Below are 27,765 nucleotides of genomic sequence, written 5' to 3'. Positions count from 1 at the left end.
GGTAGGAGAGAGGAGCGAGGAGGCGCTTGTAGAGAGGACATAGGGGGGATTGCAAGTAGCAAGAAAGAGAGAGATAGCTCTTGGTAAGCGAACGCGAACGCGAACTCTCGGTGGCCTGTGCCCACGAGGTCTCCCCTCGTGCGATACTTCGGTATAAAAGCAAAGCAACCTCTTTTGGATGTAACACACGAGGTTCGATCGACGCTCATCCTGGCGTCCTCTCCAACCGTGAATCGGCTACGACACATCACCGCGCAATCGTATCAAGGATAATACAGCAACTTTTTCGTCTTCTTCGATTCGAACTTTTTCGTAGACGCACGGTGGTGATTCTTTCTCTCTTTTTCTCTCTTTTTTTTTTCCTTTATTACCTTGTACGTTTCGATCGACACTCGAGGAACATGAGCAAGTACTTTGTGACCATTTTGTGGCTACTTCCGGTGCTGGCCGTGGCCCTGCCAGCCAATGACAAACCTGGAAACGAAAACGACCTAATGGCGACCATCTACAGCGACTGTCTGAAGAAGGAGTCGATCAACTGCATCAAATACAAAGTATTTTCGTACGTGGACAAGATGCTCGTTGATAAGGAGGATATCACGCTCACGGACGGCATCACTGTGGTCAAGACGTCGAACGCCGAGGAAGGTGCACCTAGGTCGGTTTTCTTTCGTCAAAAGATATACCTTGCACGAAATTTAAAAAGCGGACGTCAGTCTCGAGTTTGATTTAATGGAATTTTGTGTTTCGTAGAATACTTTTCAAATATGATTTGGATATTTCTGTCTGTTCGGTACATTCCAAGTTGTCTCTATCGTTATATTAATTTACCGATATTGATTAATTTTGATGGACGTTAATCCATTAACGCGTTCTTGCAGATCAATCGAGTCTAGCGATTTGGATACCCTTTTATTCGACCGCCTGGGTAGGTTCTTGAGGACGCATTCTGTCAAAGTGGATCTCAAGGGAACCGATATCCTTGGCGCCATTGAGTCTGCCGGTCGAAGTTTCGAGGACTTTACCGACAATGCTGTTGAAAGTCGTGGCAAGAAGAGTGAGTATAAATTGATCCTTCAACTAACTCGAGCCCTCAATCGTATCGATTAGCGATAAAAGGCACTTGAAAACATTCGCTTCGACTCCAGCTAAATCAGCTAACTACTCAGCTTACAAAATCACGAAATTCCTTTACAATATACTTCTTTTGTTTGACATCAACTCAATTATCTATTGCGAACTCAAAGTATTCTCTTAATAGGCCAAGAGGCTATCTATTAATTATCAGAACTCAGGCATCATTTGATCGGGATTCGCACGATAGGCTAATCAGATCGCTATTTAACGCAACAAGTGCACGGGTAATTGGGATTCACTCGATGTTAGAGTCAATAGTACCGTGCCAGCTCCCAAGCTTCGTCGTTGGCACTATTCAATGACAACGCTGACGACGATGCCGGTGAAGCTGGTCGCGAGACGTTGACCCACTGAGAAACTGGTTCCGCTTCCCCTTGAAGCGACTCGAGCGACGAAGATGCGATTATCTGCGAGCAGAGAGAGAGAAAAAGACAGATAGGCCTCTCGAGATCTCGCAGCGCGAGATTTTTGACATACTTTCCTTTGTACGCGGGGTACGTCGCCTTGACCTTCGCCTATTCTACTTCGAGATCTCTCCGCGCGCATCGTCCTGAGAAAGGTCGCGTCGTGTTCTTTCGAGAAACGTTTTCAGCCTCCTCGTGAGAAATTCAGAGTATTCGAACGTCGTATTCCCGTGCTCATGAGAATACTTACTCAGTTTCCGTACATTGTATGTTCGTAATCGATGAGAAATTGTAGTCACGCTACGTTAAGCGCCGTTTCCGCGCGCGGCTGACCAGAAAATTACCAATAAAACGGCCACCACCTCCGGGAGCTGCTCGGTTCTGCAACTTTAACGTGTTACCCAAACGGCGAAGAAATCGAATGCTTCTAAGTTTTTTAGAACATAAATTTTTTGATGGTCGAGAAATTGAAATTTCTTCATTGTTATACACATTGGCACGGCGTTTTAAAATTCTTTCGATTGTTTCAAGCGGACATTAACCCACAAAATACTACCGAACGTTACCGTTACCACCGTTCACTTAACGCTCGTCGAATTCTTTTGCAGAGAAGGCACAAAAGATCCTCGGTCCGTTAATGATGGCCCTGGCCCTGAAGGCAGCAGCCCTGTTACCGTTGGCCCTCGGTGCGATCGCCGCCATTGCTGGTAAAGCTCTTCTGGTCGGCAAAATCGCCCTTGTAATTTCCGCCATCATTGGATTGAAGAAGCTGCTCAGCTCTAGCGGAGGAAAGCACGTGACATACGAAGTTGTGTCGCATCCTCATCACAGCAGTAGCCACATTGTCAGCCACGATGACGGCCATGGTGGTGGTTACGGTGGCGGTGGCGCTGATTATGGCGGTGGTTATTCCGGAAGCAGTGGTCACGGCTGGGCCAGGAGTTTACCTCAAGACGCTCACGACTTGGCTTATCGCGCTCATCAACCTCAATCACAAGCATGAAGAATCTCGTAAAAAATGTTCGCTCTTCGACGTTCCTCACTTTCCTCTTTTCCTCGTCCTCTCAACGTCTCTTCCCTTTCGTTTCCTCTATTCTGTCCCTTGTTTCCTTTCTTCGTGATTCTACCGCTCTCTGTTTTATGTATATTTATTATTCCTATCCTCGTCGCTGCCTGAATATCTCATACGTACTGTCCTCTTCTCCTATTCTTCCCTAGAAATTAATTCCCTAGAAATTCCTTAGAACCATTCTGTTCTATTACTACGACGAACCAGTGCCTCCACGAGATACTCGTTCCATGTATAGCGTAACTCGAGCCTTTGTTATTTATTCATTGCGCCTAATATGATTTAGTATTTATTTAATTTTATTCATTTGACGTGTGCTATTTGTTATTGCCTGCATTTGTTCTTTATAATAAAGAGATGACGAACGGCGCGCTGCGTCTTGTCCAAAGGAAAACGCAACATACGTGAGTGTGAGAATGCGGAGAACGTAAAACCCTCTTCAGTAACGTTTGCGGTTACGTCTGTCTATTCTCTTTTATTTATTCCTTATACTTACACTTGGAGGAATCTTGCGCGGATCCAACGATCTAGACAAGAAATCTTCTTCTACGTGCAACATACGTCACGTGTCAAGGCTCTCGCGAGTTTGATACTTATGAAAACGAGTGAAAGTAGTATAGGAACGCGTCGGTGCATCCATTGATACTCGAACCAGATACGACTTAATGAGCTGCTAGCAAGTACGACCGCTATAGAGGATTTCGGATAAATCAGTAGAAAGTACTTTCATGCATATATATATATATTTTTTTTTTTTTTTTTTTAAAAAGAAAAAAGGATAAATTCGGAAATTTCTCCGGAGTAATTCTGACACCATCGACCGACGAGACATTCCATCTGTCTAGTAACATCTAGGCACATTGCGATGTCAATTTTACGGCACTCTGTAGTAAATAATGGCGAGCGTTCGCTCGACCGTGTCGCTACTGACCTAGCTTCGTCCAGCGGTCGTTTAATGGCTCGTAAAGCTTACCTCTTTTTCGCCAAGCACCCTCATTACTACTGCATAGATTACTCATGGTACAGTGAAACCGGATGCACCGCGAACTTCCAACCGGTAACCTGCATACCGACCGTATAATGAGAGGCAAACTGACACACGTGGACTATGTGTGCATGCTCGTGTTCACTGATCGGAGCAAGGCCAAATGCGAGTGAACACGACGGTCTCATTGGCGAGTAAGTGACGCGTGACACGGGGTTTCATCAATAAACATGGCGATGCAGAAAATCATGGGGTCGCCGGTGTACACGCGTTTAGCTTGTCGAACCGGAAACCGTAGTTCCTACCGATGTCAAGGTGGCGCTCGCGACATTTCGCTTTCGCCATTTCTCACATCATTTTTACGTACGTAACGCGAACGCGATCGAGGAACTCGTGACGAGACGTAGTATACTAATTTTACTAATTTATCATACTAAGTTCTGGTAACAGGAGATTTCTTTGTTCGTTTCTCCTCTATCAGTGACCTCCTTAGATTCGCGAAAATTCATTAGCATTGGAATTGTAAAATTCGTCGAGTCATTGAAACGATCGTCAAATCATCTACCGACTCATCGAATCAAAACGGCAGTGAAGCGTGGGAGAAGAACGAGGTAGAAAGAACGAAAAGAAATCGAGGCGGATCAGGGCCAGTTCCCCACCGAAATTTCATTGCTGGCTCGCTGCTTTCCGATGCTTCACTGCGCTCATGAACCAGAACATTAAGAGAAGGATATCCCCTCCGAGGGTCCGTGGCCTACGCGTGTTTACCACATGTAACGCGTTTTCACTTGGTGTGGCCCAGTTAACCAGTCCGGTCGCCATAAGTCAGGACGAAGATGGCAAGGATGCGTGGTATCACAGGATAAGAGGGAAAACAGCCGCTGAAAACGCTAACCAGGACGGCTGAAACGCTGGCAATGACTAACGGTTATCTTTAATTAACACAGTTTCGTTTCTATTTTTGTTCATGGTATAAATGTGGAATGTATCGTGTCGAAACATATATTACGCGCATCGTTATACCTTCGTTTTACTATACAATAATGAGAAAGAGAAAGAAAGAACCTAGCTATTTGTGATTACAACATACGAGCGTATCATGATCTGGTTAATCCGATACTTCCAGCGGATCAGGTCGATCAACCACCATCTCTCCCGTGATGCTTTCGATTTCAGGCTTATCGAGACACGACGATAACACGAGGGAAAATCACAGCAAAAGGACATTCGTGTAGAAGACACGTACACACCTGGTTGCCACGAACTTCCGATCAGAAACGCTGACAGCGATCTGGTCAGACCGGTCGAGCGGAAGAAGTCGAACGACAAGGGCGAGGACGACGATCCGGTCGAGAGTAGCGAAACGATTCGCCGGAATCGTCGGTTTTATCGATGGCGAGTTGGTGGGGCTGGGACGGTAGGAGAGGAGGGATGCGAATTCCGAGCTGATCCGGAGAGCAACTCTGCTCTCTACCTGTGGTGGACCCCAGGTGGTTAGCGAGACGCGGTCTCCGCTCTCAAATGATCCTTGGCAATGAAAATTCTCCCACAATGGTGGTATTCGTACGCGCTGTACCGTCACGGTGGGGAGAATATCACCGGCCACGGAGGTACACCTGACCAGATATATAGAGCTAGGGCAGGGCTTCCGCTACGGACAGTCCAGTTACAGTGCTCTGTGTAAGCACGCATCTCGCGGCCCAAAGTGTCAAACAACTCTATTACCGGTGGCTAACAAGCTTCGACGCTTGTTCCCAAAATATCGCGCAGAAGTCCATAGAAGTAGGTTCTGTTAGTTTCTATTCGCGCACGTTTCCCTGCTAGATTTCCCTCTTAATGGGTGCGAAGGTTTAGGACTTTCGATCGAAAGATCTTTCTCTGGAACATATAGTAATTTTTTTTTTTTTTTTGTTTCCAGGTTCTTTAGATTGTACAAAATGAGAGATTTTGCATACTGTTCCGTGTACCTGGCCTTTCTACTGGCTATGGCTTCGGCTAGATCAGCCGAGACTAATCCCACGACCAATTCCATCAACGAAGAAACAGCAAGGTCTAGCGGAAACAGCAACGTGTTTGGAGATCTTCGACAGATGTACCAGATTTACAAGGAATGCGCGGACGAGGATATCAGTTCTTGCTTGAAAGTGAGGTTGCTGTCGGCCGTAGACAGGGTATCTAGGAGCACGCAGTTGAACGTTGCCGACGGTGTTACCTTCGTTCAGGACGAGCCTATCTCTAACGCGGAGGAACCACCGAAATCTCTTCAGGAGATCGAGGCCGGGCTACCTAGGGCTTTAGACGACAAGGAAAATGCGTTGAATACCATGATCTTCGACAAGATGATGAAATTTTTCCAAAGCCATACGTTGAAACTGAAGCTGCCCAATGTAGAGGAACTTCAACGAAGTTTGGTGGAAGAAGGTGAGAATTTATACGATTGTCGATATACAACATTAGAACTGGTCTTATCGTGTCAACTCGTTAGAGCATTCATCCGAAAAAAGAAAGTTTCCAGTTCTGATTTCCCGGTCCAGTAGACCGTACGTCCCACTCTTTTTCCCTCTGCAGTCTTTCATACAACAAACATTTTTTTTCGTACAAAACTAATTTTTCAGCAATCTAATACAAACGATGAAATTCGTTTAATTAAATTTCGATTATTTTACTTTGCAGGTCGTAAGAAGAAGAAGAATATGGGCGGTCTGTTAGCTATTCCTCTGTTGATTGGTGGAACTTTGGTACCATTGGCTTTAGGAGCATTAGCTCTTTTAGCTGGCAAAGCTTTGATCGTTAGCAAGTTAGCGCTAGTATTGGCTTCCATCATCGGTTTGAAGAAACTAGTGTCAGGAGGCGGGGATCATGGCCATGAAGTCGTTCAAGTTGCCGGAGGCCACGGATCCAGCGGATGGGCGAGATCGAGTCACGATCTCGCCTATTCCGCCTACAAGCCATCGTCTACTTAGCAAAACAAAGGGATAGCAGCGAGACGTATTTTCAATCTCGTTAGACTTCGCTTTCACGAGGCATCCGTGTGATGTTTGTCGGATGTCGCTTTCCTCTTCGACCGTTCACCTTTCTCATCTTCCCATTTTCTACGACCCCTTCTTTCTATTCGTTTCGCTCCATTCTTCTTTTCCCTCTTTATCATCTCTTTCTCTCTTTATCATGTTTCCCCTCTTCGTATCTACTAAATGATCATCGCTATCGACCAGTTGATCTTCTCATTCACAGTATTTATTGTTCTGCGCGGAGCTGCCAGGCAGCCATGTATATTTATAGATATGCAAATATATTAAGATTAACTTCTTTGTACTATCGGCGAATTCGTTCTTTACCTTGCTCGTACACCTGTATTCCCAAACAATTTTCCAATTCAATTAATCGAACAATAACATCAATAAAATGGCGACATATCTCGAAGAAGGAACTCCGAGCAATTCGATGCCACGGAGCGAAGCTTCGACAGATCTGTATGAGATTCTACAGTCCGCGAATTCCAAGGCTCATCGAAAGTAACGCTGAATGAAACGAACCGCGACACGACCGATATCGCGTTTTTCGCGTCGCTCGATACAGGGCACGAGAGCGTCCCTACTTCCGCCTTCTTCCTCCTTTGCGTCGCGATCAAGCCAGAGACGAGACGAAGAGAGTAGAGACGCGTTACCTACATATTGGAAACGCGCGAGCACCTTACGCACTTGCCTCGGACCTGGAAGCTTCGCGTACTAGCACACACACGCGCGGTCGAGCCAGACGCACGATCGAGAAGTAAACCAGGCCGAGCAGGCCGACCAGGCCAGTCAGCATCCGCGCCGAGCCTTTTCAACGTCGGTCTAACACTCTCTATCATTCCGAAGAAAAGGCTGTGTCTCTCTTTCTCTTAGCATGCGTTGGCACAATCCCCTCCTACCCATCGGTCGATCGATCCTCTCCCTCTACCATCTTGACGATGCGAGGTTCATCGATCCTCAAACACATCTTGGGTCAGGTGGTCCCGTTCCGAAGATGCCTCGGCCCTTTTCGACACTTCCGAAAGTCGTCCCGAGAGTCCACGAATCATTTACCTCCTTTTTCCCCACCGACTTTCTGTCTGTTCCACGTGTTGCACGAGATTTCATTAATGGGAAGACTGCTGAAGAAGAATGGATTAGGTTCTTGCGTTTGGTGCGTAATATGAGAATTATGATCTGTTCGAAGTGGTGTATCAAGAGTGGAACGAATACAGTTTTTTTTCTTTCTTTCGTTTTACTCGAATGTGGGGGGCCAACGTAGGAGTGTAACGTAGAAGATTGAATTAGAATCATTGATGTGGTATTAATTGGTTATTAGCATGATATTATTAGAATTTATTGAGTTATTTGTACCGAGTATGGGTTATGGTTCGAGCTTTTTTATCTTCATTGTGTATTTGGAATTAGAGTTACGATCGGCTAGAAGTAGTACTGAAAGTAGAACGAATATGCGTTAGCATTTGAGTTCTTTCTCTTCTTTATTGTGTTCGTATTATATTTGGGGGTTAATATGAGACCGCAGAAGAATAGAACACAGTAGTTAATCGTAGGATTATGATTCGTTAAAAATGGGATGGAAAGTGGAACAAATATCGGTAACAATTGAAATTGTTTTCCACTCCATTATGTATTTGAAGATTGTATATGATGATGATGCTATAGATTACAGAAGCAAGAATGTAGAAAGAGAAGAACGAGAACTCATTCATGTAGGTGCGTATATGTATATGGAAAGCTTTCTTTTTTCGGCTAATAGTAAGTAGGCACAAAATGCGCGAATCAGAGTCGATGGATCAGATATACGTAAATCGCGTTCATTCATTCGTGCCAGACGCTTCCCCGATTCTCCGCCGTGTACTACTTTTTCTTCTCCGGAGTAGTTTCATTCATAGACCGAATTTAATCTCGAAGATCGTCTGTTTCGAGTTCCAAAAAGTAATCAAAAAGATGCATTGCCACGATAGATTTACTCCGTACAAAAGCGAACAGTTAACAAATTTGTCAACGAGAACATAATATAATTCGTCAACCAATAATCGTACATGTTGAAACCTCTTCACGAACTAAATTCATACAACTTGAAGCTTTATTTCTGTAGAATGAAATGACTGATCGTTTCAATGAGAAATTCTATTATAGAGGTTTAGACATGATCTAAACACAAGGAACCATATTTCCTATAACGTAGGGGTTGACATTTTCTGCATTCACAGTGTTGTACGATAAAGAAGAAAGCACGAGGAAGAAAGAGAGAAGCACGAGAAGCTCGAAGCCTCGCTTCGTGAGGGCCTTGACCTGACCTCGATCCTCGGGCGAGTTCACTCTCGCCGGCGTCGTCGAGAGGAAAGTGTTCCATTACCAGCCACGCTCAGTTCTCAGCCACCTCGTTCTGCCATCGAGATTAGCGTTTTGGTCCTCGAGAATATCTGCACAGTCGTATAAACCATCCGTAATAATCATCAAAATAACGCGCGTTGTACTTTCATTCACGATACGTTTCATCGATCAATCGATCGTTCGATCTATCAACGATAAGAAAGTTTTATCTTAAGAGAGAATCGAAATTGACCGACGCGACGTTAGTAGCCAGACGTGAAGATAAAGTGAAAGTTCTTCTTGGGAGAATGTAACGTTGGCGATTTTGTCTTATTTTGGTCCTGTTGAGTTTTCTCGTCGTTTGGTTCTATTGATACGCGAGATGTTTGCACACACTTTCGCTTTATGGAATGGAAAATTGCAAAACTCGTTTCTAATGACTAGGTGGTTGGATGATGGCTGCGTTAGAATCTGTAATTACTCAATCATTAACGAAAAATTTTTTCAGTAGATGTTTTTCTACGTTATATCTTATGATCTTAAAATTCTTTATTATAATTATGGATTTTTATGCATTTATAGAAAATTTCAAAGCGCAAAATGGCACAAAATGCACACAATATGAGAAAATATATGGCATATCCAAAGTATAGTATTACCTATAATACTTGGCATATAAAACACTTTTCTGCAGAGATTCTATTTTCTCTTTTTTTTTTTTGCATAAAAATCCGCAGTCTAATAAAAAATTATTAACATTCATCGGCAATAAGACACTTATTCGTTCATTGCAAAATTCTAATAAATCTCATCTGAATGACTACTGTTCGTTATAAAATACATGTGTGTGATGCAAATGAGAGAAATGTAGATTCATAAATAAAATAACTAGAAAGTAAAAGCAACGAGCATTTAATATGTACTAAATACGAGTAGGTGTTTTAATATTCATGGCGGGCAATGTACCTAAAATAAAAAAGGTAAAAAATAGATGTGATCCTTATTCACGTTATCATATTAATGTCTTCTTTAAATTACTTTCTATTAAAAAGCAAGGTAAAAAAACTCTTCGCAGAATTAAGTCATAAATGAAGACAGCGTGGAATTAAGGAATTCGAAGCAAGGAAATCCGTTCGCGGAGAAAGTAGCGACGATCCAATCCCGTGTTCGCGTCGATCGGAAACGACGCCTTTGTCCTCTCATCTTTTTCCTTCTGCGTACGTTTTTCTAGGCGTCTTCGGGGTCACGTCGAGGCGCGGCCGGTTGTTCTCCTTGACGAAGTCTGGCGCAGTCCCAACTCGTCCACGCACTACGGACATTCCATGAAAAACCGTTAAACGTTACGCGCGACTGTCGCAGGAATACATTAATTTCAAACAGGCTACTTGAACCTGTCGCATCGCCATTGATATTCGATTCTAACGAATAAGATGCTGAACAGGTGGAAAAATCTACCAAGGAACGCGAGACTCGATGATAACTTACGGGCATAGAGAAAAAATCCATCGAGATTCGTTCGTACACCGAAGCGAAATAGAACAATGGAATTTTGAATGGGTAGAAAAAAGAAGGAGAAAAGAATTCGCGAACTGGGTGCGTATGATTCGCTGAATAGGAGGTCGCTGCGAGGAAAGTTGCGAAGGCGTGAGATCGAAGTATCTTCTACATAATGCGAGGTATTATACGGTTTGTTGAAAGCGAAATCGCGGCGGTTATCGCTCGATCCTCCGTCTTCTCGATCCTTCCTTGTACCCCGACTTTCAAAAAGTATCACGGGTCGTGAAATTTTATGATTTTCTCGAGCAAGCTTTTCAGAAAGTTATTTTATGAACTGCTATATGGACGTGATAATTATATTCAAAACTAAATTTCAATATTTTAAAATGTAGGTGATGATTCTAAAATACAGACAGGTTTATAATAACATTCCGTGAGAAAGTAACTCCATTGTGTGGTATATTTATAGAAGAAATTTTGAGACAACGCTATGAGAAACCATTACAACCGAGTTCTCAGCACCAGCGATCCCCCGTGAATATCATTGACCCTGAATATTCGATTTCTAAATACACCTTGCTCGTCTCTCTCCAGAAACAAATACGGTACCCTAGAACGAGAAAGTAACTGAATTCTACGAACCTTTTGTCGTTTACACAAATAATTATCACGTTTTAACACTGATTTACCTAAAGATTCAACGTGGGACACAGCAGTAAAATATACCCAACTAATTAACAAATTCAAGACAACCAAACCGATGTAATCAATCATTTTACTTCCTAAGTAGCAACCGAAACCACAATTTCACCCTCGTCGATAGTAGAAAATGATATTTAATGATACCAAGAATTCTTTATCAAAAAGTCATAGAACATACTGGAGCCCTGAGGCCAGAGACCCGAATCTTCTCGGAAAGGGCTGCGACGTGTGAGCATGCTTCTTTCAATAATGTCCTTCTCTCTCTCTCTCTCTCTCTCTCTCTCTCTCTCTTTCTCTCTCCCCCTGGTTCCCAATGACCAATCGTCCGATGGGCGAGTGCGCGCGTGTGCAGAGAGCGTCAGGGCTGGTTCGAGCTTGCCACAGCCAGAGAGGAGAGAAGCGAGAAGGATCGAGCGAGCAGGCGCGCAGAGGTGCGTCAACGGGAGAGACGCGCGCGACAGGGAAACACGGGACGACCGCCTGGAGGAGAACCAATAGCTCGTATGGGTTGTAACCCAGGCGGGGACCCGGTCGGTGGGGGCCATCAAAATTTCAAAAACGTACGCGGACCCCTTTCGCGAGGAGGATAAAAGGCAAGCAATCGTGATTCTTTCAGTCAGTGTCGATACGATCGTTGCAATAATTGCAGCTGTGCACGCTTGTGAAAGGACCAGTATACAGCTATATAGATATACATCTCTTTTTGGATTTTCCACCTGGTGACTCCGGAGTATACGATCGTAGAAGATGTTTAAGTTCGTGGTAGTCGCCGCACTCGTCGCCTCTTCGGTGTTAGCTGCCCCCGCGAGCCAAGGTGAGGGCCAACAGCCGTCGATCCTCGAGGAAGCTTTGGACGTGTACGCATCCTGTTCCGGCGAAGAGGACATATCAGTGTGTTTGAAACTGAAGGCGTTGCGATTCGTCGACAGAGTAGCCAGGTCTGCGGATATCGATGTTGTGGATGGATTCAAGATCGTGCAGACCGAAGAAGCTAAGAATAGGTAAGGCTCGCTTGTGAAAAAGTGAATGGATCGTAGAAACGATTCAAGATGATGAAGATAAGCGGGAGTTCTGGATCGATTCGTGTAATTTCATAATAATTTACGCAAGGGTTTTACTTTTCAGCCGTGCTGACAACGGCAGATCCTTGAACGACATCGAAAGTACTCTACCGGCCGAGACGGAAGCCAAAGAAGCCGCCATCGACCAGGCCATTCTCGACAGAACTTCCAAGTTCCTTTCCACCCACACCGTCGAACTGAGTCTTCCTGAAGAAGTATCCCGCTCCTTCGACGAAGGTAAAATTATTAATAAGAAAATACCAATAAGAAAAATTTGTGTATCGAGTTGGTTGCTTTAACCTTCCTCGTTTTATTGCAGCTCGAGGAAAAAAGAAGAGAATCGTCAAATCTCTCCTGCCAATCTTACTGCTCTTGAAACTTAAGGCCGCAGCCCTCATCCCTATCGCTCTCGGTGGTTTGGCTCTCCTGGCCCTTAAAGCTCTCGCAATCGGCAAAATCGCTCTGATCGTCAGCGGTATCATCGGTCTTCAGAAACTTCTCGGCAACAAACAGCAAAGCTACGAGGTAGTGGCTCACCCAGTGCATTCGTACGGTCACGAAGAACACCACGACCACCACGGATGGGCGAGATCAGCAGGCTCTGATCTCGCGTACAACGCGTACAAGCCCTCCAAATAGTTTATTCTCCGCCATAGTCTCTTCGTTTCAACTCACTACCTTCGTTCACCAAAGTGATCGGTCAGCCGCTGACGATCACCCGAGGACTGCACAACTCGACCCTTCGAGGACTTCGAAACTCATGTGTAATCGATCTGATTGAACGTTTCAATCGACCAGCAAACACTTTATTAAGAGGCTATCGTTCCATTGCGCGTGACCAGTGACCAAACGTGACGAACTGTGACGATTGACGATCGATCAAACTGCTCGACGTTAGCTCAGACAGTTAAAGACATGTTGTTAACACGTGGTGTCCGGACAATTCACTGCCGGATTACAATTGTTACGGTGACACAAGCAGCAAGCTGTCAGACAGACTTTACTAGTAACAGTGGACGGCGGTAGTCGAGTCACCCCCGACTCACCCCCGAATTGTGGTATCTTTCTAAGAGTTAACGCTTCGAAGCGACCTCGATCGCAGATCTCGGGTCGAACGCGCTCGGACTTGTAGTCAGTACCTGTACAGGGCTACCAGATTTCGTCTAATGATTATTTATATCACACCCTTCTCGGGTTGCCATGTAACTTATCGAACTATTTATAAATAAATATAATTTTATACGGAAGCAACGCTTGTTATGTTATTATATTATAATCCTTCCCCTTTTCTTGTAAATTGAGTTTCACGTGTCTCGTGTGACGCTCCGAACCTTATTCTTCGAACGTGCTAACGAACCATTATTACGTTAACACGAATCGATATTTATTCAAACACTGCTTTCTTCCAACATATCCACTCTCTATCGGTCCACGTCAATGTAGACTATCGTCATTCTTACAATTAGTTTTATTCGTCCTTCGTGGCAGAATTTCTCTTCGTTGCTTCCCGACCGACGTTCTGACAGTCTAACGAGATTCGCCTCTCGTACTCTCGAAATTGACCTGCTCGAGTGCATCCGGTGTATCGAGGGACCCTCGATCTCTCGTACGAAATGAAAAGAGCCAGACGTACTTTCGCTGCTCGTAAGATCCGTCGAGTGAAACCGATTGTTCCGTCGCGTGTGAACGCCCCCTTGGCGCCTATATAGTCGACTGATCGTGGGTGTTGGATCAACAGTATTGTTTTGGAACCCGGTCGCCTTACTTCCACTTCGTTCTATGTTCCTATCTTAAGAAATTTTCCATCTTCGCGTGATTTCCTTCCTTCGACGACGAAAATGACGACGAATAGTTTCGTTAGGTGAGAATCGGATACTTTGAGGGAAAATGGATCGATCGTACGTTCGATAAATTTACTGAAACACGAACTCTTTTACGCAGAATGGAACGATCGGCCTAGTCGCATCCAGGAAACTTCCGTCGCGGAAAAATCCATACGAAAACTTTATCTTCTAAAAGTTTTGTTCTCATTTATGAAACCCATATCGTTGTCATGAAGCACGGATTGAGAAGCTTGTGTCTTTTAATCTTCATTTCCACGGGTATCACAGCGATCATGGAGCCAACCGAGGAATCAATTTTGGCTAACGAAGATCCAACCAGCTTCAACGAAGCTTTTACTGCCTGTTTGGCTCGAAAAGAATTTGGGACCTTCGAATGTGTCAATCGTGGTGCCCTAAGTGCTCTTCAATCGCTTAATCACAAGGATGACCTGGATTTTGGAAACGTGCACTTGGAAAGGGCTGACGGTCAAAATAGGCAACTTCTAGATTGGGATTACGATCCAAAGGATTTTGGGAACATCGTGGAAGCGACGACTAAATTGATTGAACGTAGAAGTCTTAAATGGAATTTAGATAACCTGTATCCAGGATTGCAGTTGCGAGCTGGACCGATGTTAAATGGGAATGGGATTATGGAATTCGTCATCAATGAAAGAGCAACGTCTTTTGGTGATAGGCAAGCTGGTCCAGGTGAATCTATAAACTATTTTCTTATCAAATATTCTCAGTTTCTATTCTTATCATTTGTCGATCGTCTGTAAAATTGCTAGACGTCGTGTAGAATCTGTATCGTTCCAGGAAAATTCTAGACGTTATAAATTTGATCAGTGCTAAGAAAAACTTAAATTATCTCGATTTTACGATAAGTAGTTCGTTCAACCTTGAAATAAGCGCGGAAACGAACCCGCGTTCTCCAGGGTTCGCATCCTCGCTGAGGCGGCGTTCGCCACGTGCTACTTTCAGGAAGCACCTCTAGTAGGCAGCACGGTCAAGGCCATTCACTTTGAAGAGGCTTAACGCGCCATTCATAATTCTAGAATATTTTAATATTCATACAAAACATATTACTGAAATGTCTATGACATTACGAATCTGATTTTCTCTACGTCTGCTGCCTATTAATAGTTTCTACCACTTTGAATATTTCTATTTTTGGGTAACAAGGTTAAGAATGTGAATACGGCATGTCTAAATCCTGTCATACAACTTTTTCAGGAAGGCAAATGGTGAGACACCTGCTGCTACCGTTCCTCCTAGGCTTCAAGTTCAACTTGGCTTCTCTTATTCCATTGCTATTTGGATTTTTGCTGATACTCACGAAGAAAGCTTTGTTATTGACGAAGGTAGCACTGGTGATTAGTGGTTTGTTGGGTTGGAACTCTTTGTTGTCTGCTGGTTCGTCTCATTATCCAGGGGGAGGATTCCATACGCATGGACACGAGATACCAGTCGGAGGATTTCCGTACTACGAGCATTATAATTTCCATCATAGACCGTATAGGGTATTTCAGGGCAACGACTTCGAACCGTATAGTCAGCATGTGATTAGAGAGATCGTCGACGTTCACGATAACACGGAAGAAGTGGGGAAGAACAAACGGAATGGCAAGAATTTCGTCTGGGTAAAAAGTAGCTGATGTGGCCATTTATGCTTTCTATTACTGTGATCGATGTGGTAATATCTCGTAAAAAGTTGACTTCGTTTGAACGTTTTTACATAATGTAGTCTGGAAAATGAAGAAACATTTAAATTCACACGATATTGCACAGTATTATATACCCGTCGCTACTGACAGGATGTATTTATTCAATATTACTACCTTTTCCATGAAACGTACATGTTTAAACTGAATAAACCACTGAATAAAGCTTTACTTCAAGAACAAAACTATTCAGCGCGCAACCGTTTCTTACGCGCCCGTTCCAATTACACAGAATTTTCCTTCCTTCTTAATAAATATCATTGCTTTTCTTCCTCATTTTCCAAATAAGGATACTCCTGACAATTAAATATCTTCAACCGAATCGCATTTAACTTCATCAGCGTCCGCCCAATATAGAAGAATTCCAGATGGTGAGAATAATTAATTACGGTGGAATCGAGAAAATGAATTAATAAAAACTTTGAAATTACACTCAATACCCATCGGCAATAATCCAAACCTCGATAAACCCTCTTCCTTTTAACAGTCGAAACTTCTCTCCGCATTTGCATCCTCTCTATTCACTGACCTCTGTTTCATATACCACATCGTTTCATATCTTTCACTGTCGTTTTCGTATACCTTTCGGAGTTCGTCCTAAAGGAAGGATGGGTTTCACTCCTCCGCAGATCTATCACTCTCAGTGCACTATCGTGGCGTGTAACTGTATCGTCGACTTCCTCCTTCGCAGGAAAGTATCGTGTCCGGGAAACGCTTTTGCTCGTAAAGGTAATAGCGTTCATGGTCCCGTGAACGCCCGCGTAGCTTCATCACGTGATTGCAGAGCTCCTTATGTCAAGTGTGACGATGAACGCGGCATACATTACCAGGACGATCGACGGTCGACCGTAAAAGTTAGTCGTTTTCCGCCACCGCCACAGCCCGTGGCTTCTACTATCCTTCGTCGCTGTTTGAGTTACTTCTGCACTTGGCTGCCCTGGTCGAACGTGCGTGACGATGGGATTCGTTACGATGTAACGGTTCATTCTTTTCCATTATTATGGAATTCGTTATCATGCTTAAATCTGCCCGTGTTTAAACGCAGGAATCTTTTATAAAATCATTCCATCGTAAAAGATCGAATAATGATGATAATCCATTTCCTTTGGTAATTGTTCTCCCTCGCTCGAAGTGGGGTAATTGTGGTCATCATCTACAACAAGAAACGACGAAATCGACGAAAATAACGAGTAGAAAGAAGGGCGTCCTGAATTTTGAGACAATACTCGTTGTTATCTGTGTCGAGGTTCCGACGACACGTCGGAATTTTGGTTTTTGCCAGGCACCGTGATAAGGCTGTTAAGGTTTCTTCTTTCCTCTGGTACGAAGTAGGGTAATTGCGTTTGCTACCTGAGAGATGACGCACGGAGAGATGACGAACCATCGGACAAGGAGGTACGATAAATGTTGAGAAGAGTGTCCTGGATTTTTCAGGCCACAACTCGAACAGCAGTGAACAGTGGACATTTTTCATATAAAATTTCATGCGCGCATAATTGCCTCGGTCATTTGTCGAATGTGGCACGTCATGGTCTGTAATCCGTGTCGGATTAACAGTATCTCGGCGAACCGCGTTAACTAATTCGTGGTGACTAATTCATCGGCGTGCATAATTAAAGAATCATCTGTTTGGTACGATGCATCGTTCATTCATCGAGCATTCGTCTTTAACGAATGCAAACACGAACTTTCGCCGCTTAATAAAAACACTTCGAATATGAAACTTGATTTCTCTAGTTTCCTTTCGTTATTCAATTCTCGTTACATAATAAATTTTTATCCTATTACGAGATACTTGCGATCTTCAAATCATATCTGATTACACGCCAAAACTCTTAAACCGTAAATAAATTAAGAACTTTTACACCAAAGAATTCTTATACCAAATCCTTTAGATTACTTATTATGAAACAGAGAAACAGGTGATTATATATATATATAAAAAAAAAAAAAAAATAATAATGCATGAAACGCAAGGAACTTTATTCTAGCTTGGATTCGCGATACTTAGAAGCGGCCTTTAATTTCCATTTGAGAACCATTCCACGAGGGTTTCTGCTTCACTTGGCAACAGGGTCAGAGGGATACTTACTTACGGGGCTGTACGACATTGTTTTGGTTCAAGAGTCCCTACTCCTGGAGGAGGAGGCGTTAAACAGCGCGTAGATCAGGTGTGAGTTAACGTCGTAAGGACAACTCGACCGATGGTAGGAGAAACGTGAAATACCCTTATATAAGAGCGACGACGCAGCGATTCGAATTAGTTCGCGATATTTTTCGAGCGGATAACTTGATCGGCGTGGAATGTTACGCGACCAAATTTAAACTCTTCGGTGTTTCTCCATTTTATAATATCGCGTATTTTGAAACACAATGGGGAAAAACAGGACTGGTTATATCATTCTTATCACTCACTTGGTACTGTTGTTTAACCTGGCGCTGAGTAAGAACGAGTATACCAAGTTATTCGACAAATGCGTCAGAGAGAAGAACGCCTTCGACTGTTTAAAACGGAAAGCTTTGGACATTCTGAATTCAGCGATCAACGATGATACCGTGTACGTGTTGAACGATTACGTCTCCATTGGAAGGGATCCTGCAGCGATTGCCAGGAGCGATAGGTCGTTCAAGGATGAAAATGGGACGGAGCTTACTCTGGATCAAAAGCTGGATAACAAGTTCTACGAGTATATTACTTCTAGGAACGTGAAGCTTACTATTCCTGGAGATGCGTTTCAAGGTATGCAGATTATTCGAGTTATTTCGATTATAAATTCCTTTGGAATAAAATTAAATTTAATTAAAGAGAATTAAAAAATTGGGTTTCTTTACTTATAGGTCGAAAGAAGAAGGACAAAGGATACGGTGCTCTCATGATGGGTGCTCTAGCAGTGGGAGGTAAACTAGAAATTAACAAAACATACAACAAAAATTATAATATAGAGGTACCACGTATTCAAATACTGGTGAAAACTTAATTTTTAGCTATGATGGCGCAGTTAGCTTACGCTAAAATCGCGTTCCTCGCTGGCACTGCCTTGCTTACTGCTAAAATAGCGTTAGTTTTGAGCGCAATTATTGGATTGAAGAAACTGGTGTCCGGTCAAGGAGGCGGAGGTCACGAAGTGATCTACGCCACAGGTAGCGAACATCATAGTGGTGGTTATGGCGGAGGAGGATACGGGGGTGGCTGGCAAAGGTCTTCCGACGGTATTTCTCCTACTTGAATCGATTAAACCCTGTAAAATTTAATTTATTTCATGTACGATACTTTGTTTAGGATAAGCTAGTATAACGGATAGAGATGTTTCTCGTTTGTATATAAAATAAATCTTGACGTTGTCGATAGTTGTATTTGAGTAATATTAATTAAAGAAATTATTACGTGAAATACGACTACGTAATATTTATTAAGAGTTTAAGTGTACTTTTTAATTTAGATATTATTAAGTAACTCGCTATTTGTTCAGAATAGCTGGTGAAATACTCTATACCAAAAATTAATAGTATTGTATTTATTTAATTTATCTTGTGTATACGTCACCCATATATTATGTAAACATGACATGAATAAACAATGTTAACTATGTGGTAATTCTAGTAATTCTATGTATAAGTAGTTTTATATTTTCTGAGAACTTCGAACCTTTCTTGTTTTTTAATTCAATAATAAAATAATAATCGACAAATTTATTTTGTACTTTTTATTATCCAAAATAGTTAGTTATTTATAAAATTAAATATTTCGGATTATATATTTCTACTTTAAATTCTAATTGATCGATTTCCTAGTAGAAAATTCTTCGTCGTTTCCGATAGTTATAACCATATTCCCCAAGTCCACCCTGGTGGTCGTAGTCCACGTCCGTGCTGAAACTATGCTCGTAGCTATGATATGGATGTTTGATTATCTCGTACGATACTTTCTCTTTGTGTTCTGAAAGCAAAATGAACATTTATTAACGCTCTAGGAATATAGGAATATTCCTCTTTGTATATTTTAATAGATTTCACTCACCAAAGGCTTTCTTTAATGCGATCGCGGCTGCAATCACTAGAGCAACTTTTCCCACAATTAGAGCTTTTCCAGCAATCGCAGCAACAGCATTGACTAATACGTAAAGCATAGTCAGCTTAGACGCACCTAAGAAATACAGCAACATCTGTCCATATTCTCTGTTCTTTTTTCTTCGTCCAGTAACTGAGAAAACGAAGTTGTATATTAATTGTTAATAATACGGTTGCCGCAATACTAAATTCAGATGCACATCTATCTACAACAGAAACTAAAACACGAATAACAAGAAGCCTGTCCTGTCACGCGATGTGCAAGATTGTTTGTAAAGATAGCGTTAAAAGGAAACACTGGAACGGTAGCGTTAATTGAATGATTACCATGTAACTTAAGTAACTACTTAAAATCATCTTCATGAAACGGGACTTCATATTTCTACGAGGTGTACACAACAAAACGAAGCAAGATAACGTAAAAAGAATCGTTCGACACGTCTACTATGAAGTTACTCAGTGTCTGACCGGAACGTTCTCATTTTCCTTAAAGCAACGTGTCACGCGCGTACGAAAATTTCGTAATGAAGATCTTTTACGAATGATAGTAAAAGAATAAATAAAAATATAAAATAAACGAACACAAAGATAAGAAAGAGTATAGAAAATATAGAAATACGGATAAGAGAAGGTATTGAATTAGATTTACATCCGAGTTAATTGATAAGAACCAATTATCTATAGAAACATCCGAATGCTTCATATCAATGGACACTTCAATTCTTCAATTATCTTATTTTTATCACATTCTACGACTCACCCTCTTCGACGCCAGAGTTAGCGTTCCTCAGTTCCTCTTTCGCGATCATCCTGGCTTCTCTACTCGATACTTCATTCCTTTTATCTTCAGTATGCTGCATAGTCCTGGTTATACATTCGGTAGAATTCTTACCCTGACTGCAATCGATCGGAGTCGGCACCTCGTTATACGCGTTTCGATGTAGCAAGGTGCAACAGCATGTGGCCAGAAGACCAAACAGCTGTACGACGAAGATCGTACACCGAAGCATCTTCGACGCGAACTGAGCGGCCGAACGAATGGTCATTTTTATAGAAACAGATATAATTAGCGATTACGACATACAGACCGTGAATCTAGCTGCGGAACGTTTTTCTATGCAACTTGTTTTGCGGTATCGTTCGATCCTACGTCGCGGATAGCAAATCCAACCCACGCTCTGTACTCCCTGTTAATTGCACCATGGTCGTCCAGTGTGAAAAAAACGATATCTTGATGCATTGAAATCAAAAGGATCTGGGCTAATTACGCGAGGTTTGGAAAAAACGCGTAAAACGCGGAGTAAGTAACTGTTAGAAGAAACAGGATGGTCGAATTACTGTTCTGTGGGATAAACCGTTTTTTAGTACAAAAAAATTAATGTTGAGCAGAATATTGAACGTAACATCAAACACCAAGTGCCAATTAACATCTGTTACATCTTACTGCTTAACTAAGGTCCATCTTCCATATTTTGAATTCTTTTCGAATGGAAAATATCATCAAGTAGCAGAAATTAATCACGACTGACGATGAGTTACGAGAAACATGTACTTCATGTTGAAAGTAGGAATCAAAGATTGGTTTTGTAAAGCATATTGTGGAGAACACTTCAAACGTGTAACACTTAACGCGTCTATTAACCACTGCAAAATTATCGTTGGAAGTTGCGATCGTGGATAGAATGAAACACTGTATCGAAGATGAGACTACTTCCCCTGGCTCCGCCTTCCGCGTGGTTTATACGACAGGAAGTAGAAAACAAGGTTTAAAAGGTAGCACCTTTTTCTTCGGTAGCTTTGTGTGCCACTGGGCCGATCGAGCATCCTCGATTCATTGCTCCGAGGTATGCAGGATTATCCTCGTAGCTTGCGAAGGTCGCGGGTTGCGCGCGACTTGAAACTTGAAACCGTGCAAACAACGACCTTGTTCCACGAAATATTCTATTTTGAAAATTCCACATTGGAGGTGTTTACTGTTTATCCACGAGGGGTTCGATAAAATGGAAGACAAGAATTTATTCTCATTATCTCATTAACGAGCGAAGATTGTCTAATAAACCTTGACTATGAACCTCACGATTTAAGCATGCAACGTAGAACAAATAAATAGTAAAAAATTCCACAACAACCGGTGAATGCACAAATTACATCGGTCATCGTAAGATTACGCTTACTACTTCACCTTCGCCATTCAATCTACGCTGTTAAAGGCAATCAATGAACAATTTCGCGCATCAGTGAACTTTCATCTCATGATAGAGATCCGAACATGATATCTCGAGAAGTACATTACCACGAGAATCTATAGCAGAAAGCTAGCTCGAGGCGAAATCGAACAGTAGCTAAACAACGAGCATAAATTCGTGGCTCTCTCATGGAGTTAATAAGCCAGGTTAAAACCTTCCGAGCATCTGTTGCGAATGGCTGACCTGGATTTAACGAGAGTCGATTATTTGGCGAGAATTATTTCCGGAGAGTATTTTCTCGTCGGTATTGGATTAGTTTCCTCGTTTTATACTTTGAAATGTTCACCCAGCTTCTGCGAAGTTATTAAATTTTGTGTCACGCGTGTAAACGTTTGTGTAAACTCGCGAAAAATGGATTACAGATAGAAACGATCAAAAAGATTCGAAGCTTGGAAACGAGCTTCAGCACTCTTTGACAGTGCGATAAAACAATGAGGATTTCAAAATGAACGATTTAAAGAATAATTGTCTAAAACGTAATGTCAGATTAATTATAAACTAGAGTAAGAATTAGATTAAAAAATACATACGTCCGAGTTTCTATAGAAAATAAGTATTAACAATTGCGTTGTTACGTACCATCATATTTATCATGCGAAATTTATAGCACTTTCAAGTTAAAGAATTTCTTTGTGTCGTGAGAATTGTCAATAACGTTTTAAGAGATATCTGTAATTGTGGACACGTTTTCGTCTTTTAAACGCGTTCAGGTAGCTTTTGTATCCTGTGAATGGAAGTGAATCTTCGCGTTTGTAAAGCCACTTGAAAAGAATCACGCGGAACTATTCATGCTGTGACACTAACGTATTCGCTCATTAATTTCGCGCGTCCCCGTTTACTAGTAAACCAAGAACTTTCCTTCCCAACAATAGGAAACGTACCAGTGTCACGTTTACTACTTGATTGTGTTGTAACAAAGTAGACTGCGTCTTCCTAACAAACATCAACCGAATTTCTTAGTTTCTAAACATCAAATTATGATAATGACTTTACTCTGACTATAAGCATAACATAATTATGAAGTAAAAAAGAAAGACATATTAAAAGAAGAAGTAGCACAATGATATTATTACAGAAGGAAAAGAAATTAAGAAAGAAAGCAGAGTACCAAAATTAGCGACCACTCTATTACACGAACCTTCTAATTCTCAAATAGAACACTCTCTTTCACATACTAGCAACATTTCTAAGAAAGGAAAACAAGAATTTATAAAGCGTAATACCAAAAGAGCAGTGTTACTGTTACATTAATTCGAACGAAACGCCCAATTTACGTACATATTCTCGATATATCTGAAATAGGAAGATGACATTTCCAATCACCACTGACACCTTTTTCACAAACTCATCGTAAAATCAGATCATAGCCAGACACGTGTACTTTCACACGTTTCAATGTAATTGCCGTGATTCCTTGGAGCATCGGCTGTTCGATCTTGCCAGTGCTTTTACGCGTTGCGGAAATTCAGTTTCCGTCCCATTCTTCGCCATAGAATTCGTCCACGGCGAAGTTTGTGTGAATTCACCTGCGTGCCGCGAATGTGGCACGCGCGTTAACACTGTTCGTCTCGGTTCGCCGCGACCCTAGCTATGGGATAATCGCTAAGTAGGTAAGCGAGCATCGAGGATGCGTCGTTGTCGCATTAGAGATGCGTTAACCTCGATCGGATGTACACTAGTATTGCCGCGAGATCGGTACAGTGACTCATATCGTTCGATCGAACTATTTTTCATAATCCTGTCAAAATTTCAAGTTCAACCCATTCACGTGCAGTCTCTCTTTTTAAATTTTTACGCTTTACAAATAACGAACTTCTAAATCAAAACTGCAGACTTGGAAAGAATACGTTGAACATGGAAAATTAGAGAATATGTCAGTAATTTGTCATCCGTAACCAGATTTTGACAAGAGAATCCACATTGTCCCTTGTTTCTTTAGGTGGAAATTTAAGTCAGATTTTTATGAATGTTTGGAGTCAACCTCTGTGGAAACTTGCAAGTTCAAAATAGGAAATTAATGGAATGAAAATTGTATTCAGGTATGATAGCGGTTTAGAATAAGAGAGTGAAGATCGTGAGTTTACTAGGTTCCAATAAATCTCCACTGTCTACAGGCGTTTGTTTTCCTCGCTGCGGATACGCCCAGCTGGCCGCGGAAAAAGAGGAAGACCGAGTGAAGGTGAGGAATTGCAGTCTAGTGCAACAGACGAAAAAGGTACAAAGCGAGGTCTCGTTCTTGACGAGACGACCGTAATTTGCTCTCGTTGTTACGTGATTCGTTGCACTGTCTACATCTCAGGATTACACACCGAAAAACAATCTTCCAGACCCTGTTTCATAATTACAACCTGTCTAACGAAACTCTAATTCATCATTCACGGCGAAACGATCCAAATAATTTCCATCGCTCTATTACTACATACGTTATCCTAATGTATTGCGTATTGTGCATATTACTGAAAACCGCGTCAAACAGGATTATCGATTTATTAATAGGCAATGACCATTTATGCAAATTCATATGTTTCGTGCGATTCACAGATTAAATACGCGTATTTATCAAGGAAAACCTGTTCGATAATAATTTCAATCGAACGATTCCAGGAAATTCTCGTGCAACGGACGCATAAATCGCTTTAATATCGTTCGATTCGCTATAGACCGAATCTGGACCGGGATGTCGCAAGATACAGAGAGGAAGAAACGATAGGTGGAAGGGACACGCGCGAGAGTTAAGGCCGCAGTTCGTCCACGACCTAAAACTACTTCCAAGCATCGTGATGAGAGGTCAACAAGGTCACGGTGCCAGGCGCTTCTATAAGATACATCCTTCTATATCTTATCCCCCTCTCTTGTTCCTGTAGACATCAGCGAAACTTAATGTCAGGTCGTTCCACCTTCTTCTATCTTGATCTCGATGCTTGAGTGGGTCTGTGTGTCAGAGCGAATAGTATGCTCGCGGTGTGAGAGAATCTTCGCGGGGAACGAGTGGCGAGCGAGGAAGGAGATACATAGATAGAGTAAAGCGAGTGCGACTAGACGAAGCGACAAAGAGAACAACAGAGAAGGTTGATTGTTTAGAGGCCGTTCCAGGGGAGCCCTCGAGATGCGCGGGGCATTGTCATGTGTACCAGTGGTACAGTCTTCGGGCTGTTGGCACAGCTCCTTACGTGGGAGACAACTCAGCACGGTTCGCGAGGGACTGCGGATCGCTGGATGGTATATATTTGTCCGGGCGCATGCTGCTTACCGCCAGTACCCTGTCTAGATCCTGAAGACCGCGGAAGTGCGCTCAGTGATCTCGTGAATATTCACGTTCTTGTGACACAACGCTCGTCCGTGTCCCTCGCCGAGGATTAAAGACTCGCGGAAGATTATTACCAGGAGAACGACGAAGATGATCGATTTGTCCAAGTGTGTGTTCGTCTTGTTGGCGTGCTGTGTGGTCTGCTACGCGTCTTCGATAGCTAAAGAGGAGGACAGTCTCGTGGACAGGAGCTTCAGAGCGATGTACAGGGTATACGAGGACTGCCAGCATCGAAACATAGCAGTCTCGCCTTGCCTGAAGAAGAAGGCGATCGCGTTCTTCGAACGATTAGGCAGAATGCATACTCTTCCTCTGTCGGAGAACTTTGAATTAATCAGGATCACGGACGAAACGCCGAAGAGTTCTGTGTCCGAATTAGAAGCCACCCTTGGCAGAACTATGTCCAGCAAAGATGAGATTCTGAACGAGATTCTGTTCGACCGAGTGGCTTCGTTGCTGAACAGCTTCAACGTTCAAATTCGATTGCCTAGAACCAGTCCTGGTGAATTGAAACAAGGCATGGAAGAGGGACGTGGTAAAATGAAGAAGATGATGGGCATGATGATGATGGGAATGGCCATGAAACTCGCGGCGTTGATTCCCATTGCCCTTGGAGTGCTCTTCTTGTTAGCTGGAAAGGCTTTGATCATCAGCAAGATAGCTCTTGTCTTGTCTCTCATCATTGGACTGAAGAAACTCTTCAGCCAGAAGCAGAGCCACGATCACGGTGGTTGGCAGCAGGGCGGCGGAGGTTGGGACAGGAGTCTCAAGAATGTTTTCGGCTCCACGGAGTCGTCGACGACGACGGAACTAACCCGCAACTACGCGCAGAATCTGGCCTACTCGGCGCGACATCAGCACTGATCGCAGCAAACGAGGGGAATAGCAGGCCTTCCGGTTTCGTTCGGCGTGCATGGCACCTCGATGGTAGCCGTTCTACGTTCTAGACTGACCGACGTATTTACCGTGCATAGATGAGAAGATAAGTAAGCGAAAGAATGCGGATCCGATTGATAATTTCTAATTGATAGATTCAATAGAATCGTAAAAATAGGCACGTATAATAAAGTTTCATATCTATACGTAAGATACACATCTTCTCGTCTCTGCACAGAAATTTCGACTAACAATTCTACAGCGACGATGCGATTTTCTTCGTTACATAGAGAGATGTTCGTTGAGCGTTAGACGTTTATAGATTCTTCGTGGAAGGGAATATTATAGCCGTGAGAACTTCCACGAGAAACACCAAGTCTCTCTTCAAGAAATCGTTGGCGTTTCGATGTATATTGTTCAATTATTTATGAAGAAACATGCGAATCATCTAACTCTCAAAGTTGATTAATTATTTTCTTCTAAATTTTAGCCTATAGAAATTAATTTGAAAAGTATCTAGGCGAAACACATAGCAGTGATCGTAGCCGAAATTTTACCACATTGCGGAAACAAGCGATAATCGTTGGCTAAACGCATATCGTGAACGTCAGCGACATTTTTAGATGCCGTCACGCGACGGTCGATACACCGTATACCCTAGCTGTCACTCATTTTCGTTTCCGGTCAACCGGGAAAGCATTCGGTACGATAATAGCTACGGAATGGTTTCCACGCACGCGAGCTTCTAACGGAACCGAGTCGAGACATTTTTGCGTTCGAAACGACCTGTAAACAACGAAAATAACTTCTATATCCGATTCGTAATCGTTTCTTCGCAAATATTTTGATCTTCACCTCCCGAGCAATTTAATTACCTAGTATACGAATTATATAATATTTATTGAACGCCATGATATTTATTACTACGATATAACTATTGTTAACCCATTGGTTTTTGTAACATCGACTTTGCCGATGGATCAAGACTGAGATCGAATAAACAGGCACGTAATCGACGTGAATAAGGAAGATACAACGATTTAATCATTTTTATCGCTTATTCTTTCGCTACACAAACGAGATACATAATATGTTACATTCTTACGCCTACGTCCGATAGGATCAAGTGGTTCGCGGCAAGACGATACGTGTTCGCGATTTACGCGATCGAGAATTCGAAACTAAATGCATCGACCGATCGTGACGATCGTTCTGTTACCGAAAGGAACAGTATCGATCTCGTTCTTTGACAGCGGTGTTGTTCTCACTTTACTTTCAGACCGAGAACCGCGGCGAATAACGCGAAGAAGAAGCCCGCGAGTAACGCAGTGGCCTTTAACAGGATTAACCCTCCGACCATTGTTGGAATCAGAGCGACGAATTTCAGCTTGTAGGCCATTAGCAGCGCCATCATTGTGCGATCCATCTTCCGCTTCCTTCGGCGAGGACGGTCTGTAACCGATTGGAAGAGGTAATTGTCATAGTTCTTCGTTGATTGCCGCTGCCTTGCAATCGATCAGTCTATTATAGATGTTAGAA

At 42.6% G+C, this 27,765-nt stretch overlaps 8 protein-coding genes across 9 annotated transcripts in view; 6 read left to right on the top strand and 2 right to left on the bottom strand.

The window, feature by feature from the left end:
- Positions 1-170: 170 nt before the first annotated feature.
- On the top strand, positions 171-2,912 carry LOC139990631 (uncharacterized). Its single transcript, XM_072010041.1, has 3 exons — positions 171-658; positions 882-1,057; positions 2,150-2,912. Exons 1-3 carry the CDS (start codon positions 402-404, stop codon positions 2,542-2,544), a joined length of 828 nt encoding a protein of 275 aa, XP_071866142.1. The 5' UTR covers positions 171-401; the 3' UTR covers positions 2,545-2,912.
- A 2,308-nt stretch (positions 2,913-5,220) lies between these two features.
- Positions 5,221-6,914, top strand: LOC139990743 (uncharacterized). The gene is made up of 3 exons (XM_072010216.1): positions 5,221-5,377; positions 5,514-6,016; positions 6,269-6,914. Exons 2-3 carry the CDS (start codon positions 5,533-5,535, stop codon positions 6,556-6,558), a joined length of 774 nt encoding a protein of 257 aa, XP_071866317.1. The 5' UTR covers positions 5,221-5,377; positions 5,514-5,532; the 3' UTR covers positions 6,559-6,914.
- Positions 6,915-11,728: 4,814 nt separating this feature from the next.
- Osi9 (DUF1676 domain-containing protein Osi9) lies at positions 11,729-13,429 on the top strand. The gene is made up of 3 exons (XM_072010217.1): positions 11,729-12,122; positions 12,247-12,419; positions 12,502-13,429. The coding sequence occupies exons 1-3, from the start codon at positions 11,869-11,871 to the stop codon at positions 12,819-12,821; spliced, it is 747 nt and encodes a 248-aa protein (XP_071866318.1). The 5' UTR covers positions 11,729-11,868; the 3' UTR covers positions 12,822-13,429.
- A 148-nt stretch (positions 13,430-13,577) lies between these two features.
- On the top strand, positions 13,578-15,960 carry LOC139990742 (uncharacterized). The gene is made up of 3 exons (XM_072010215.1): positions 13,578-14,043; positions 14,124-14,716; positions 15,242-15,960. Exons 2-3 carry the CDS (start codon positions 14,236-14,238, stop codon positions 15,661-15,663), a joined length of 903 nt encoding a protein of 300 aa, XP_071866316.1. The 5' UTR covers positions 13,578-14,043; positions 14,124-14,235; the 3' UTR covers positions 15,664-15,960.
- A 2,017-nt stretch (positions 15,961-17,977) lies between these two features.
- On the top strand, positions 17,978-19,289 carry LOC139990846 (uncharacterized). The gene is made up of 3 exons (XM_072010399.1): positions 17,978-18,469; positions 18,568-18,627; positions 18,715-19,289. Exons 1-3 carry the CDS (start codon positions 18,103-18,105, stop codon positions 18,954-18,956), a joined length of 669 nt encoding a protein of 222 aa, XP_071866500.1. The 5' UTR covers positions 17,978-18,102; the 3' UTR covers positions 18,957-19,289.
- Positions 19,290-19,459: 170 nt separating this feature from the next.
- On the bottom strand, positions 19,460-21,522 carry LOC139990637 (uncharacterized). Its single transcript, XM_072010048.1, has 3 exons — positions 20,558-21,522; positions 19,748-19,930; positions 19,460-19,666 (listed from the first exon to the last, which is right to left on the bottom strand). The coding sequence occupies exons 1-3, from the start codon at positions 20,841-20,843 to the stop codon at positions 19,518-19,520; spliced, it is 618 nt and encodes a 205-aa protein (XP_071866149.1). The 5' UTR covers positions 20,844-21,522; the 3' UTR covers positions 19,460-19,517.
- A 3,899-nt stretch (positions 21,523-25,421) lies between these two features.
- On the top strand, positions 25,422-26,214 carry Osi12 (DUF1676 domain-containing protein Osi12). The gene has a single exon (XM_072010045.1). It carries the CDS (start codon positions 25,441-25,443, stop codon positions 26,212-26,214), a length of 774 nt encoding a protein of 257 aa, XP_071866146.1. The 5' UTR covers positions 25,422-25,440.
- Positions 26,215-27,490: 1,276 nt separating this feature from the next.
- Positions 27,491-27,765, bottom strand: part of LOC141445826 (uncharacterized) — a 47,084-nt gene continuing 46,809 nt past the window's right edge. For both annotated transcript variants that reach the window (XM_074111902.1, XM_074111901.1), the window contains exon 3: positions 27,491-27,678. In XM_074111902.1, the coding sequence (XP_073968003.1) occupies positions 27,491-27,678 (188 nt within the window). The remainder of the gene's footprint in view (positions 27,679-27,765) is intronic.

This window comes from Bombus fervidus, chromosome 9, assembly GCF_041682495.2.
Source record: "Bombus fervidus isolate BK054 chromosome 9, iyBomFerv1, whole genome shotgun sequence".
NCBI lineage: Eukaryota > Metazoa > Arthropoda > Insecta > Hymenoptera > Apidae > Bombus > Bombus fervidus.
The sequence above is the reverse complement of the archived record's forward strand: the minus strand, read 5'-3'. Positions and strand labels throughout refer to the sequence as shown.